The sequence below is a fragment of the Colletotrichum higginsianum genome, chromosome 2 (genome assembly GCF_001672515.1).
Source record: "Colletotrichum higginsianum IMI 349063 chromosome 2, whole genome shotgun sequence".
Classification (NCBI taxonomy): domain Eukaryota; kingdom Fungi; phylum Ascomycota; class Sordariomycetes; order Glomerellales; family Glomerellaceae; genus Colletotrichum; species Colletotrichum higginsianum.
This window is the reverse complement of record NC_030955.1, coordinates 5,384,700-5,399,603: the sequence shown is the minus strand read 5'-3', so window position 1 is coordinate 5,399,603 and position 14,904 is coordinate 5,384,700. Positions and strand designations below refer to the sequence as shown.

General features: G+C 57.2%; 3 protein-coding genes across 3 annotated transcripts; 2 read left to right on the top strand and 1 right to left on the bottom strand.

Annotated features, from left to right (window-relative positions):
* Positions 1-457: 457 nt before the first annotated feature.
* On the top strand, positions 458-1,726 carry CH63R_03340 (putative Epoxide hydrolase; the record flags this gene model as incomplete). The annotated part of the gene is made up of 1 exon (XM_018298315.1): positions 458-1,726. One exon carries the CDS (start codon positions 458-460, stop codon positions 1,724-1,726), a length of 1,269 nt encoding a protein of 422 aa, XP_018163131.1.
* A 1,412-nt stretch (positions 1,727-3,138) lies between these two features.
* On the top strand, positions 3,139-5,048 carry CH63R_03339 (uncharacterized protein; the record flags this gene model as incomplete). Its single annotated transcript, XM_018298314.1, has 3 exons — positions 3,139-3,514; positions 3,575-4,864; positions 4,918-5,048. The coding sequence occupies 3 exons, from the start codon at positions 3,139-3,141 to the stop codon at positions 5,046-5,048; spliced, it is 1,797 nt and encodes a 598-aa protein (XP_018163130.1).
* Positions 5,049-6,243: 1,195 nt separating this feature from the next.
* Positions 6,244-13,227, bottom strand: CH63R_03338 (acetyl-CoA carboxylase; the record flags this gene model as incomplete). The annotated part of the gene is made up of 3 exons (XM_018298313.1): positions 6,244-12,637; positions 12,699-12,964; positions 13,042-13,227. 3 exons carry the CDS (start codon positions 13,225-13,227, stop codon positions 6,244-6,246), a joined length of 6,846 nt encoding a protein of 2,281 aa, XP_018163129.1.
* Between the last annotated feature and the right edge of the window lie 1,677 nt (positions 13,228-14,904).

Here is a 14,904-nt window from a genome sequence, read left to right as displayed (position 1 = left end):
GGCGGTACAATGACAACACAGCAAAGTGTCATTTCTCACATGCTCTCAACGTTGAAAAGACTTTGCGATTGGATCATCAACAGAGAGAAAGATCCTTCAAGCCTTTTTTCCCCCCTCTTGATTCCGACATTGCCGAGAAAGTTGATGACTGATATATCAAGCCGAGGTTCGTCTGAAGCCACTGACGTACGTAGGACCTTCAACCCCTCTCGAAACCAATAATCCCACCAACCGCGTGAAGTTCAATCTACACAAGTCTCCAGCACTTGAGTGGTCAGCCAGATACATAAGCTACAGATCGAGGTCGGATTGGCTACTAAAGTATTGTCTTGAGCCATGCCCTCACACGGCGAAGGAGGTGTATAAAGCTTGGCTTGGACTCCATGCCATGAGCCCAAGTTCCCCGGTTATTGTTCACAGTCACCGTCACCGTCAACACACCCATACCAGCAGAAGAATGGACCCGGCTCAGCTACCTCCATGGGACCTCCCGGAGGGCGTCACGTCTCGTTATGTCGACACGTCCCCCGCGGGACTGAAGTTCCACGTCCTCGAGTCCCTCCCAGACACCCTCGCGCCCGGCCAGCGTCCCCCGCTGATCCTCCTTCTCCACGGATTCCCGAACCTGTCGTACGACTGGCGGTTCGTCATGCCGAAGCTCGCCGCGGCCGGCTACTACGCCGCGGCGTTCGACATGAGGGGCTTCGGCCGCACGCACAACGCGGACCTCAGCCCGGTGCCCGAGAGCTCGATCCGGCCCATGACGGCGCTGCGCGACGTGGTCACGCTGGTCCACGCGCTCGGGTACGAGGTCATCCACACCCTCGTGGGACACGATCTGGGCGCGTTCGTGGCCTCGGTCTGCGCCATCGCGCGGGCGGACATGGTCAAGTCGCTAGTCTTGATGTCGCATCCGTTCAAGGGTTCTCCCCGGCTGCCGTTCGGGACGGCCGTGTCTCCACGGCTGGCTCATAAAGATGCTCCCAGCCGGACCGGTGGTGGTAAAGGAGACGCAGCCAGGGCGGACCCCGATATCCAGACGTCCCTCTTAAAGCTCGACCCGCCGCGAAAGCACTACAAGTACTACAACGCGTCCCCCGAAGCTGCCGGCGAATGGACGTATCCCACGGGCGAGCCTCTGCACCGGTTCCTCAGGGGCTACTTCCACCTCAAGTCGGCAGACTACGCCCTGAACAAGCCGAGAGCCCTCCGATCCTGGACGGCGGAGGAGCTCGCCGTCTTGCCACACTACTACGTCATGCGGGCCGACCTGTCGATGCGCGGAAACGTCGAGCTCGACATGGCATCGTCGGGCCCCAGCGACAGCGGCAGCGATGGGCGTGGCGGCGGTGGCGGCGGTGGCGGCGGTGGCGAGACGGCCTGGCTCAGCGACGCGGATCTCCAAGTGTACACGGACGCGTTCTCGCGTACGACCTTTGGGCCTCCTTTGTCGTGGTACAAGGTCCTCGTAGACGCGGCCCTGTCGGCGGACCTCGCGTGCTTCGCGGGCACACGGCTTGCCGTGCCGACAAAGTACGTGTCCGGGACGAGCGACTGGGGCACGCATCAGGTGCCCGGCGCGCTCGAGGCGATGGAGGGCGGCGAGAGCGTCCGCGGCGACTGCTGGAGGGGCGCCGTCCACGTGCCCGGGGCCGGGCACTGGGTCAACATGGAGAAGCCTGGGGAGAGCGCCAGGGAGATATTGGAGCTGGCGGGATCCGTCTAGAATCGACACGACATGACACGACACGGCACGAGTGAGGATACGAAGAGAAAGGCTTGGATGGGAGAGGTTCAGGGGATTCTGTTTTGTTTGCCTGTCCCAGGCCGACGCCGCGGCCCGCGGGCCGTGGTTTGCGTCGAAACAAGCTTGTTGAAGGGTGTTCAAAGAAAAGCAGTTCTGGAACAACGTTACCCAAGGACCCAGGTGGTGGCCTGTGTCTTGGTGTCATCCGGGATATAATATACATGTTGTCCTGACCCCCTCATCTCATGGTGCTTGAAATCCAAGAATATCTTCCATCGGGTTATTCGGTATATAGCATCAGCGAGTGTGATTCACCCACTGTTCCTCTCACTCTCTCTCTTTCTCACTCCTTCGTATTTGACTTTTGCTACTTTGGGGCTATCCAGTTCACTATAAAAGCTAGAAAAGAGGAACTCGATATTTTCCCCCTTTTTACCACAAGTCACGCACATGGCTTTAGACGTAACGGAGATACCCAAGCAACCATGGAAACTTGAACCTTTATCCTCATCGTTACACTCACCCCCACAGAACAGAACCCAAGACGCATCTGATTCAAGCCATGGAAACAAGTCACGATACATTCCTTGCGGCAGAGAATCGGGGAACGGAATAGTGTAGAAAACAGGACAACTCAGTCAGCACTGGCAAAGGAGGATTTTGTCTTGTGAGCCTGAGACTGAGATTGAAACTACGCAGTGGATGGACTCTTCCCTCCTCACCGGATTCACTTACACCTCATCGTACCTGTTCACAACAGAGACGAGAAGACACACCACCTATTCACTGAATCTCACCCCCCCCCCCCTTCTTATTCATCCAAAGGCAGTACCAAATTTATTCATCCTCCGGGAAGGCAGAACTGAAGCCGTCGTGCCTTCCTGAACAACTCCTGTCGTCTCCGGTCGTCTCTTTCGCTCTCTCGGTTTCTTTTTTTTCTTCCCTCCCCTTTTTCTTTCCTCTTTTCATTCTTCTCAACCAACCTCTTCTTCGTCCCATTCGTCTTTTTCGCTGTCGTCCTCCTCCTCATCCTCCTCTTCTTCTTCTTTTCCTTCGTCATCTTGCTCTTTTTCTTCGTCCTCCTCCTCTTACTTTCCACTTCGCTTCCCTCCTCCGCCAAACTTCCTCTCCCCCTTCGACAGGCTTTCGCTCAACCTCGACTCGTTCCATTGCACTTCTTCCCCAGACGGTTCCTTTCGGCTGCGCCGAATCAACTTCCTACTACGTTTAATATCCAAGGCGTCTCACGAATCCAACATCTTAACTCGGCCGTCAACTCGTCCTCCAATTGTCCACTATCACCGCCACCACCACCACCACCACCACCACCACCACTACCAGACGCTCCGACGGCTACGATCCAACTTCTGTTACACTCAGCAGGCTTCGCCATGTGTCAATCCGTGCAGTTTTGGTGCATTGGGTGCAGGGAAATTCGCCCGGGACTCCATATCCAGACGTGCGAAAAATACGACGCCGCCACCAACTCCTGCGTCGACCTCAAGCTCGAAAACCCGCCCTTGAGGCCCCATCTCCAATACTGCGACAACCTCAAGTGCAAATACCTTGATCCTGCCCTGGTTTGGCATCCCGATCGTCCGTTGTCCCCCGAGTCGCAAGTCTTTGCCGACCGCCTGAAAGATGCCGTCAAATTTGCGACCGCCCTCGAGGCTGCGCGTGCTCAAGCAGACAAGAAAGTTGACGCGCTTGGCGACTCTGAGAGTCTCAAGGCTCAAGCCTCCAGTTCCACCACCGGTGACACCTCAAGTAAGGTGGAAGTCTCTTCGTTAGTGTGCTCGATACAAATGCTAACATCCCCCTCCTCAGTCGCGTCACGACCACAGACCACGACGTCGAGTATGCATGCTGCTACTGTTCCTGAGAGTGTGAGCCGCACTGGAAATGGCCACTCCATCTGCCCCGAGGAGAGGGCGACCCAACAGAGCAGCTCTCAGCGGCGGCAAGCTGGTGCTGGTCTGCCGCAGTCCGCGACGTCGCGCGGTGTCGTCCAAAAGCCCGTCCATGCCACACCTTCGCCTTTGCCTTCCCAAGGAATCCGGCAAGGCATCATCAGCACGAGGGCCACACCAGAACCCTCCAAACTGGCTGGAACACCAAAGCCGTCGCCGCATCTCTCCGAGCCCGGTCATCCAACTTCGATTTATGGCTCGCCATCCAACATCTTCCAGCAAGCACATGCCCATTGCACCGTCCCACAACTCGGAGGTCCCGTAACGCCGAGCTCAATAGAGCAGAGAGGGACTGGATCGTATGCTACGCCTGTGAATGGCGGACTGAGAGCGCCGGCTGGAATGAGACCGGCGCACAACCAGCAGGTGTTGACCATGCCGGTCGTAAACTCGCAGCCATCAACTTCATCCGCCAGAGCCCGACAGGCCATGAATCCTGGGCACCGAGCCATCATGGAAAAGCTGTTGAACCCCAATGCCGTATTGCCTTCTCGAAGCAGTCGCAGTCCCTCGGTACAACACGTCCAGCACAGCCACCAAACCCCCAAACTCAGCGCCACCGTTACGCCTTTGCAATCTCAACCGGCACCGCCTGCAAGAACGCCCCAGTCTGCTATGGCCGGCATAAACGGGATGTCGCCAGAGGTTGCTGCTTTTGCGAAGAGTCTCGAGGCCCAAGTCTATGGATTGCATCGCGATCACTACCAACCGATGCCTCCCTCATACGGCAGTGATCACGGGACAATGAACAGCGGCACGATGACCAACGGGACAAGAAACAATAGGAACTTGATGTACCAGGATCAGAACGTCCTCCCTGGCACCAACTCGCAGCAGGGCATTCCCAACAACTACTCGCCTTTCCAGAGAGCCCTCCTCAATCAAAGATACACCAACTATCCCCAAGGTCACGGCGGCGGCCTAGTTGGCTTCGATGCATACCACGCCGGGGGACAGCATGTGTCTGCCACGTCCTCCGACCCTTGGTCCAACCCGTGGGCCTCTGCGGGCTCTCAATTTTCGCAAATCGGTCAAGGCTACCCGCAGCAACAGAATATGAACATGAATCCATCGCCCCAGACAGGCGCTATGCCCATGCCGAACTCCAACGGCATCAAGAGGTCGTATCCCGAGGCTTCCGATGACGGTATGTCCCGGGGAGATATCCCATACTTTTCTATGCGGACTACCATGGACCAGCAAAGAAGTCATTCTACGGCGACGCACCAGCCGGGCCTCGCTGGGTACACCTCAGGAAACGAGCGCCCAGTCAAGCGTATGAGAGTGTCGATGCAGAATGGACCGTCCAGATCGGCCCAGTCGCCTGCTAATGGTCAAAGTAACGGGGTTGTTTCCACACCTCTTGTACGTACTGCAACTCCCACTTCGATACCGGGATATTACCATGCGGCGTCTTCGACTCAACGAACTGTGCCACGTGTTCCTGTTCAAGCGACTACTCAACCCTACTTCAACCAACCGACCAACAACGCCTCGGGTGTTTTCGGTATGAATCAGCCAAGCGAGAGCAGCGGCTTCGACTTTGGGAATCCAGCCGTATCCAGTCAACAGCCAGTGCCCGACAACACACCCTCTGGCGGCACTGACGACTGGAACCTAGCACCCGTGGAAGACTGGGACTCGATCCAGAATCATTATCGGGACGATGGACTCTACAGCGCGTTGTTGGGGTAGCGGACCAACCACGCCGAAATTCTTCTGTGTGGGAACTTGAGAATGTCATGAGAACACAAAAGTCTTGACCGGTTTCTCCAGGCTTCACCATGCGGCGGCGCACCCCCGCCGCCTCATCGTCTTGGACGGGCGAGGGCCGTACAAATTTCTTTCTTTCTTCGTTATATCTTCTTTCTCAAGACATCGCGTCGTCTTTTGGTATATACTCCACCTTCTCTCATGGCGATAGTTTGACGACAACGCGCCCCTAGACAGCTGGCCAAAGGGAAAGGAATGTGCGCATGAGACTAAGAAGTGGTCTCATGGGGACTCACTCAGTCCTGATCGACTGTAACATAGCACAGCTTGCATTTCGTGGCTTGTTTGACTTACCTCCCTGTTTGTTCACGAGCTGGCGTTGGATGCGCCGACACAAGGCGGTGGCGATTGGAACCTCTGATAACCCCCAGTTTCTACTACCTCACTTCCTAAACAAATACCATGGAACACTGGTCCTTAGAACTCACAATGCATAAACGTGACATGACGCGACGTGACGTTGAAAGAGTGATCCAGTAACACACGGGCATGCTGAGGAGTGATTCATTCTGTTCACACCAATGGTTCAGGTCACATCAAACCATTACGGGAGAAACCGGACGTTCGCATGCAAAAGGTTCATTACAGGGACTTCTTCTCCCAACATTGAAATCTATCATAACACACTTGCAGAAGAATGCTCGTACATAGTCATAATCATCCCAGAAACTCACACCGTCTAAACAAATATACCAATGACACCCGTACACCCCCATGTTGTTACGCCAATCGACTCTCCCCACGTTGTGTCATCTAATCGCGCAGATACTTGAGGATCTGGTCGCGCTCCTCAGGCGGCATCGTGCGGATGACGTCGCGAACACCGCGCATGGCGGCGTTCTTGTTGGTTCTCAGGACTGAGCTCAACTCAGTAGCCAGGTTGTCGGCCTTGACGGACTCGATCCTGTCCGTGATAGACTTGCGGTTGGCCTCGTACCACTCAGACACCTCGCGGTCAGCAGTGTTGAAGTTGACGACGCCCGACCAGCTCTCGAGGAACTGGAGGTTGCGCTTGCGGGCCTCGGGCGCCTTGATGTCAGAGCCCGAGGTGGACGTAAGGACAGTCGAGGACATGCGGCGGAGGAGATACTCCTCGTTGAGACGACGGCGAAGACGCCAGTAGAAGAAGCGGCGAGAGTTGACCCACTCGAGCTGGTCGCGAATGACACCCTTGGCCTTCATGCGGCCGGAGCGGTCGTGAAGGTCGGCGAATTGAATGGCGATCTGCGAGTAGACAGGCAGGAGCTGCTTCTCGCGGATCGTCATCTTCTTCTTGAGCTCGTCGGCTTGCTCCTTCGGAAGATCGGTTGCCATCTGCTTCTTAAGAGAGGCGTAGACGGGGTCCAGGCGAGCCATGGTCTCGAGCTGCTTGTCCTTGCGGTACTTGATACCGATAATGCCCTCGGGCTCGAGCACACCACCGCGAGCATCGACATCGGCGTACATCTCCATGGCCTCGGGGTTAATGGTGGGGTCGACGACGACCCAAGAACCGCCACGAAGCTCACCGAAGGGAGGAATGTAGACAAAGATGGGCTGCTCGAACTTGACGAGGGCGTCGACGATGTAGGAACCGTACTTCAAAACCTCGTTGTACATGTCGCGCTGACCACCAGAGAAACCTCTCCAGTTGGCGAGGATCATGAGAGGCAGCTGCTCACCGTTGTTGAAGTCGTTGATGGCCTGGGCAGTCTTGAAGGCCGAGTTGGGGTACCACACACCACCGGCCTCGTTCGTCACCTGCTCGATAGAATCGGGGTTGGCGGGATCGGCAGGGGTGATGTTCTCGACCGAGCGGGTCTCGACCGCGATGACACCCATGGGGATGCCACCGAGACGAGCACGGCCAACAACAACGGTGCGAGCCCAGCCGCCGAGGGTCTCGACGAAGGAGTCCTTGTCGAACAGACCGGGCTCGAAGTCACCCTCCTCCGTGGGGCGACCACCAATCATCCATCGGACGTCGTAAGGCTGCTTCTGGGGAGGGGTGTAGACGACGTCGCGGTCCCAGACATCCGTGCTGGGGCTGACGGGGATGGGGCTGCCGCGCTTCTCGGGGATAAAGGACATCCACTCGACAATCTTGGAGACACCATCAAAGTCGTCGGTACCAGTCATGTGGGAGACACCGTTGCGGTACATGATCTGAGTACCACCAAGCTGCAAGTTGGAGGTGTAGATCTCACGGCCAAGAACGTTGTTCAGCGCAGGGGCACCAGTGAGGATGATGGGCTGGCCCTCGATCTGGACGGCACGCTGGCCGAGACGAACAAGGTAGGCACCGATACCAACGGAACGGCAAGTCACCAGGGTGATGGTGAAAATATCGTTGTAGGCCTTGCTGGTGGCACCGGCAATGAGACCGGAGCCCCTCAAGCACTCGACACCAAGACCGTCCTCAGCGCCGATAATAGTAACGATCTTGTGGCGCTTCTCGCCATCCTCGGATATGACCTCAGTGATGACATCCTTGGAGAAGCGCTTCTGGGCCTCGTCGTCGAGGTAGAGGTACTTGAAGCCGTTGTCCTGCTTGCTGGCGTCGTTCCACGCGACCTTGAAGTGGGGCATGAGCTCGTTGGCGACACCCAGACGAGCACCGGAGTTGGCAGACAGGTAGATGCGAGGGATGCCAAGCTTGCGGGCAAGCTCGGTGCACTTGTAAAAGTAGTTGTCCTCCTTGGGGCCGAAGCTACCAATCATGTACGTGATATCGTTGGCAACGACAATGAACTTGCGACCCTTGGGGTACTCGGGGGTCTTGGCGTGGAAGATCCAACCGACCATACCGCAGGTGTTGGTACCGGGCTCGCGGTTGACCTCCTGGAGGGTGTCCTTGTCGTCCAAGACGAGCTCGGTGTAGGTGACGCACTCGCCCGACTTGGGCTGCTGTCCGCCGACGGCGCCGTGCTTCTTGACAGACTGGGTCCAGCTGTTCTGGATGGCCTGGCGGAACAGCTCGGGGAAGTCGTACACGTACTGGGTACCCATCAGATGAGCCTTGTAACGCTTGGGCTGCAGAGGGTTCTTGGTCGGGTAAGGGGTCGAGACCGGCAGCAAATGCATAGGGCCCTTCTCCTTGGTACCACCGATGCTGTTGAAAACCCACTCGCCCTTCTCGGACTTGCGCTCGGCGTAGATGTCGACGTCAACAACGTATCCAGAGGTGTTGGTGATGATGACACGCAGGGGGTAGGGGACGCCAGTCTGGGGGTCGGTGCAGATGATGCGGATCTCGACCTGGGCAACACGCAGGCGCCAAGCACGGGCTCCGAAGCGGTCGAGGAAGCCCTGCAGACTGCTCTCGACCTCCTGTGGGTGCAGCTGGAACACAGGGGTGAAGTTGATAAAGACCTGGTTCAAATCCGAGTTGTTGTTGCCAATGATTTCGAGGGCGTCAAAGATGTCGTTGATGACACGGTCAGCCTCGGAGATCAGGTACTCGGCGGTGGGGATCTCATCACGGAGACGACCGGGACGAATGACGGCACGGGTAAAGTAGCGCTTGTCGCCGTCGACGGCCTTGCCGATACCCTCGTAAACGTGGATGTTCTTGTTCTCGGTGAAGACGGGCTTGATGTGGAACTTGGCCAGTCTGCCGAGCTCGAGCTGGAAGGCAAGAGCGGGCTCGCTGTGACGAATGCTGTCATCCTCGACGTACTCGGGGCCACGGAACGTGTAGTATCCAGGGTAGGCACCGTCGTTGCGGCCACAGATGAAGGTGATGCGACGGACGTTGCGGTTCAGGAGATCCTCCTTGAACTGCTCAACGATGGGGACAATGCGAGAGAGAATCTCCTGATCACTCTTGCTCTCGGCGTCGCGGACGGCGACATTGATGACAGCAGAGAGCTCATCAGAGTCAACCTTGGCCGTGGTGGGCTTGCGCTTGCCGCTCAAGTCGGGGATAAGACCGGGGGTGCTGCGCTTTCTCGCCTTGTCCGAGAGAGCGAGGGTCTCGAGGGCCTTGCCGAGCAGGTCCTCGGCATCGTCGAGGTACTTGACGGGCACGATCACACCCTTGCGGTTGGGCTCCGAGTCCCACTTGTGGTTGAGGTAGGACATGTCGCTGATGGAGTGAATGCGCTTGAAGTCAAACGAGCCGCCGCTCGCGCTGGGCGTGGCGGGAGAAGAAGGAGCCGCAGACTGCAAAGGCAGGCCGTACTCGCTCTGGCCAATCTTGCGCAGAGCGAAGTCCCAGGTAACGAAAAGAGGCGTATCGCTCTCGTCAGAGTGGTACTCGATCTGCTTCAGGATGTAGGCACGGTAGGCACGACGGACGTAGACCTCGAGGGCAGCAACAGAAACGTAGGGGTCCTCGTGGGCAAAGAAAAGGGTCAGGACGTCGAAGACGGTGTACTTGGAGTCGACGACCTCCTTGATGACCTCGAGGCTAGGCTCGCGGTGGTCCCAAGAAGCCTCACCGTAGCGTGACTCTACGACGGAAGAGCGAAGAATGTGCTCCATCTGAGCAGTGCGCTCCTCCAAGGAAGGCAGAGAGCACTGGATCATGATCTCGCGGGCCTTGAGGGAGACCTTGGAAGTGGTGCGGGAGGACTGGAGCTCGGTCAACTCCTGCAAAGCCGGGCGAAGGTACTTGGCAACGTTTCCAACGTTGGGCTTGTTGGGGCGGTACTCCTCAAGAATGGCGAGGATGAGCGAACTCTTGGCACCGACACGGCTGTGGGACAGAACAGTCTGGACAACCTTGCGGATGTCGTCCTTGTTCTGGTCACGCAGCTTGAGGATGACGCTGTCTTCCTGGGTTCCGTAACCAGTGAAGAGGCGCTCTATCTCAATGTACGAGGCCAGCAGTTCCTTGACGATGTTCAGCTCGTGCGCCTTCTGGCCCTCGGAATAAGCGTTGAGGACGTCGGTCAAAGGCGCGAGGGTGGTCTTGAGCATGTCGGCATCGCCAGCGGCGACGTTCTCCTCGAGGAACCTGTGGAAAGCCTTGTGCAGAGGCTTCGCAGGGAAATCGGCGTGGCGGGTCTTGGCACGGTCGACGATCTGAGAGAACTGGCTGTCCAACTTCTGGGGCATACGGCTGTGCAGAGCGGCAAACTGAGCATTCCACTGGCTGTAGGGCAACTCGGGGTTGCGAAGGACCTCGACCAACTGCTTCAGAGTAGCAGCCATAATGACCGAGTTGTCGTAGCCGAGCAGAATGTTCTTCAGGGTGTTGTGCAGAAGATCGAATCGCTGAGCGGGCTTGGTACCGACGGCAACGGGCTCGCCGTAAACGGGGAGCTGGCCAACGAAGGGCTGGGCCTGCTTGACGCGACTAGGATCATCCAGAGCGAGGATTCCGAGAATATCACCAGCCTCGAGAGTGGCTCCCGGCTGCTTGATGAGCTGGACGAAACCGTCCTCCGCGGCGATGAGAGGCATGTACATCTTCATGACCTCGACCTCGGCGAAGGGCTGTCCAGCCTTGACGTGCTCGCCGTTCTCGACCAGGTACTTGACGAGCTTACCGGGAGACGGAGTGCGCAGCTGGGTAGGATCATTCTCCTGCTCGAGCAAGCAGGTCTTGCCGTCGACGGACAGTCGAGTCGCGCCAACCTCCTCCTTCCAGTAGACGCTGTGGGAGCGGCCGTCCAAGAGGATCAGCAGACCACCGTCACTGAGGACACGAACGCCGACCGAGCACTTGGATCCGTTGATGAAGAGGTGATAGCTGTCAGTGCTGGCACGGGTGGCAGTGAACTTGTAGCGGAAGCCCTCGTAGATGAAGTCAATGGCGAAGACAGTCTTGAGGATGTCCTTGGAGGGGACTTGACCCTTCTCCAAGCTGGTACGGTACTCGGTCATGCAAGCCTCGCTGGCAAGGTGAGCCTTGGTGACGGCACCGCAGACGACGGCCAGCATGGGGTCCGGACGCTCAGCAGTCAGCTTCTTGGTGATGAGTTCGTCGAGCCAGCCGGTAGTGATGGTGTTGTCCTCGAAAGCCTCCGTCTCCAAAAGCTTGATGAGGTACTCGACCGTCGTGCGGAAGTCACCACGAATGCTCAGCTCCTTCAAGGCAACAACCATGTGCTTGCGAGAGGCAGCACGGTTCTCGCCGTAGGCGAAAATGTGACCAAATTGGGAGTCGGAGAAGCTGTGAATACTCGAAGCGGTACTGACGGAGAAGTAACCCCAGACGTTGGAACTACTCCTGAAGTTCAGGTCGTGCATGACACCGTTGGAGGGCTTGAAACCTTCACCGGGGTCCTCGGAGGTAATTCTGCAGGCCGTGGTGTGACCCTTGGGTCTCGGGCGGCGCTGCGTCTTCTCGCTGCCCTCCTGCTTGAACTCAAAGTCGATCTCAGTGGATGTCCTGGGGTCGACGCCGTACAGCAGACGAATGTCGCGGATTCTGTGCAGGGGGATACCCATGGCAATCTGGAGTTGGGCGGCGGGCAAGTTGACACCGCTGACCATTTCCGTGGTAGGATGCTCGACTTGGAGACGGGGGTTCAACTCAAGGAAGTAGAACTTGTCGTCGGCGTGGGAGTACAGGTACTCGACCGTGCCTGCCGAGACGTAACCGACGAGCCTTCCGAGACGGACGGCAGCGTCCTCCATGGCCTTGAAGGTGATGTCCTTGGCGATAGTGACGGGGGCCTCCTCGATAATCTTCTGGTGACGACGCTGGACGGAACAATCTCTGCCAAAGAGGGAGATGTTGTTGCCGTACTGATCAGCGAGCAGCTGCACTTCCAGATGTCTCGCGTTGCCGGCCAACTTCATGATGAAGATGGGGGAACCGGGAATCTCGCCAGCGGCGGCCTTGTAGAGCTGCTCGAAGCCCTCCTCGGAAAGGGCCTTGCGGATACCCTTGCCACCACCACCCTCTGATGCCTTGATCATGACAGGGAAGCCAATGGCCTTGGCCTTCTCCAGACCCTCCTGCCACGAGGTGACGCAACCCTTGATATAGGTGTCGTCGGCAACGGTGACGATGCCATTGCTGTCAATTTCGACGGCGTTGACACCAGTTCCGGACCAGGGAATGCAGGGCACCTCGGCGTGCTGTGCAACGATTGTGGACGAAATCTTGTCGCCAAGAGATCGCATGGCGGATCCCGGGGGTCCGATGAAGACAATCTTCTTGGGGGAGGCAGCGAGAGACTCGGGAAGCTTGGGGTTTTCCGAAGCGTGACCCCTGCAGAATCGCTGTCAGCACCGGCCACAAGCGGGCAGTTGTATCGAAGAAAAGCACTCACCATCCGGCCCACACAGCGTGAACGTTCATACGCTCAGCAATGTCCACGATCAGTTCGACGTTGGCGTAGTTGTGGTTGTTGGTGCCGCCGGGGACTTCGACGTAGTGGTCGGCCATGCGAATGTAGTCGGCGTTGGCTGCCAGATCCTCGGGGGTGGCCATGACGGTGAACTGGATGGCCTTCTCGTCGCCGAACGTCTCGTACGCCCATTTCCGCACCGAACGGATCTCCTTGACGGCCGCGATACCGTTGTTGGCGATCAGGACCTATACAACGTCTCCGTCAGTACAAATGACGTACCTACCGGCACAGGCGTCGGGGCAAAGCGGGGGGGTCAACGCACGTTGGTGATGACGGTGTGACCATCTTGCTGGGCAACAAAATCCTTGACCTTGGAGGCCGGGGCGTTGCTCAGCTTGTTGCCACCAATGAAGTGGTCGGCAATTTGGTGCTTCTCGGCGTAGGAGGCATTGCCATTAACTTGAGGCACAGTCCGGCCGGTGCCGTTGGCTGCTGTGATTTCGGTCATGATTGCGTTAATTTGTTTGGGGGGATTCGCGGGTATCTCAGAGGGTGGCCGTCATGAATCAGGGGGAGCTCGTGGAGCTTTGATTCGGGCGAAGTATGACGTGGGTTGAGGGAGATACGGTGACTTTTTTGGGCTCGAAGGGGGAAGATTCGAGTCGGGAGATTAGTTGTAGAAATCTGGCTCTGCGGCAAAGGAACAGTTTAGGGGTATAGACAGAGCAATTGGATCGTCGGAGGTGAAGGACAGAGAGTTGTTCGGATCTCTAGAAAGTCGGGGAAACGACGGACATGTTAGCAACTTTTTGAGAAAAGTTTCTTGTTGGGGGAAACCGCAAGGCAGAAGTAACACTAGGAGGGGCGGGCGGGAGGGGAGACAGTGAGATTGGGGGTGTGGAATGCCAGGGGGCGGCGATAGGCGCGGGGACCAGTGTTCAGTGCCAGGGAGAGGCGGGCAGCGAGGGCGATGTGCCGGAGAGTTGCGAGTGTGTGGATGACAGAGAGATTGCAGGCAAAGCGGCAACGTACCTGGTTTAGGAATAGGAAGCTTGGTGAGACAAGTGTTTCCTTCTTCTTCTGTCTTGGGGCTAGGGACAGAAGGTCTATAGAGTGTATCAGAAAAGGGAGAACGGAAGGGAGGGGAGAGAGAGAGTGGGAGAAGAGGTCGAAGGAGAGGAGGAAGTTGCAATGAGGAAGAGGGAGCTGGGGAGGTGTTATTGTAGTCCAGGGACCATTGGGGGAGGGTGAGGATTGGGATTGGGATTGGGATTGGGATTGGGATTGGGATTGGGGATTGGGGATGCGAAGAGAGGAAAGGGCCGCTGCACCTAAGAAAAAGGTGGACTGTGCTGTGGGCTGCGAACTGGAGACAGGTCGGTAGGTACAAGGAGTGAACGGGAGTTCCGGGGTTGAGGTACTATGCAATGACAACAGAGTGAGTGAGTGAGTGAGGTGTGGAATTTGGGAGTCGAGTGACTTTTTTTGGGAGCTGGGATTAGATTGTTGGAGCGGCGAGGGGGGGATGATGGGAATGTCACGACGCCATGTACCTTTTCCTGGAGATGGAGGTATATCGACAAAATAAAACCGGGGTCCGCGACAGGGAGTCGGCGGTGGTGGTGGTGGGTGTGGGTGGTGTTTATGCTACCTTGGAGGTACTTGGGGCGCGGATGTGAGAGACCGAACGAGAGTGAGGGAGAGAGTGTGAGAGAACCAGGCAAATCTGGTTGAGAGGTGTAAAAGAAGTGCCTACTTTGATTGAATTGAGAAATGGGGGGTTGATTAGATTTCCTTCGACACTGCCGCCGGCCGGGGAGGCTGTTGTCGGTTTCGACGTCTGTCTCGTCTTTCTTTCTTCCAAATAGCCAGCCGTACGTAGGAGGGAGGGAGAGAGATATTATGTCGAGGCCCGAACAATGAACAACGGCGAGAACCCGCCGCGACGAAGATATAGAGACAAAAGAAGGAGGGAGGAAGGGTGCTGGGACGGGACGGGACAGGACACGACAGAACAACTCGGACGGGTGAGCAAGGAGCAGGAGACGCTGACTGTATATGTATATAGTTCTCGTGTCACGATGGGAAGGACCGAAAGCACCGGCATCAAGCATGAGCAGGAGCAAGAGCAGGAACAAGCATTGGTGAGATGGAGCAACTGGGCCATAGCAACCGGCACGAGCAG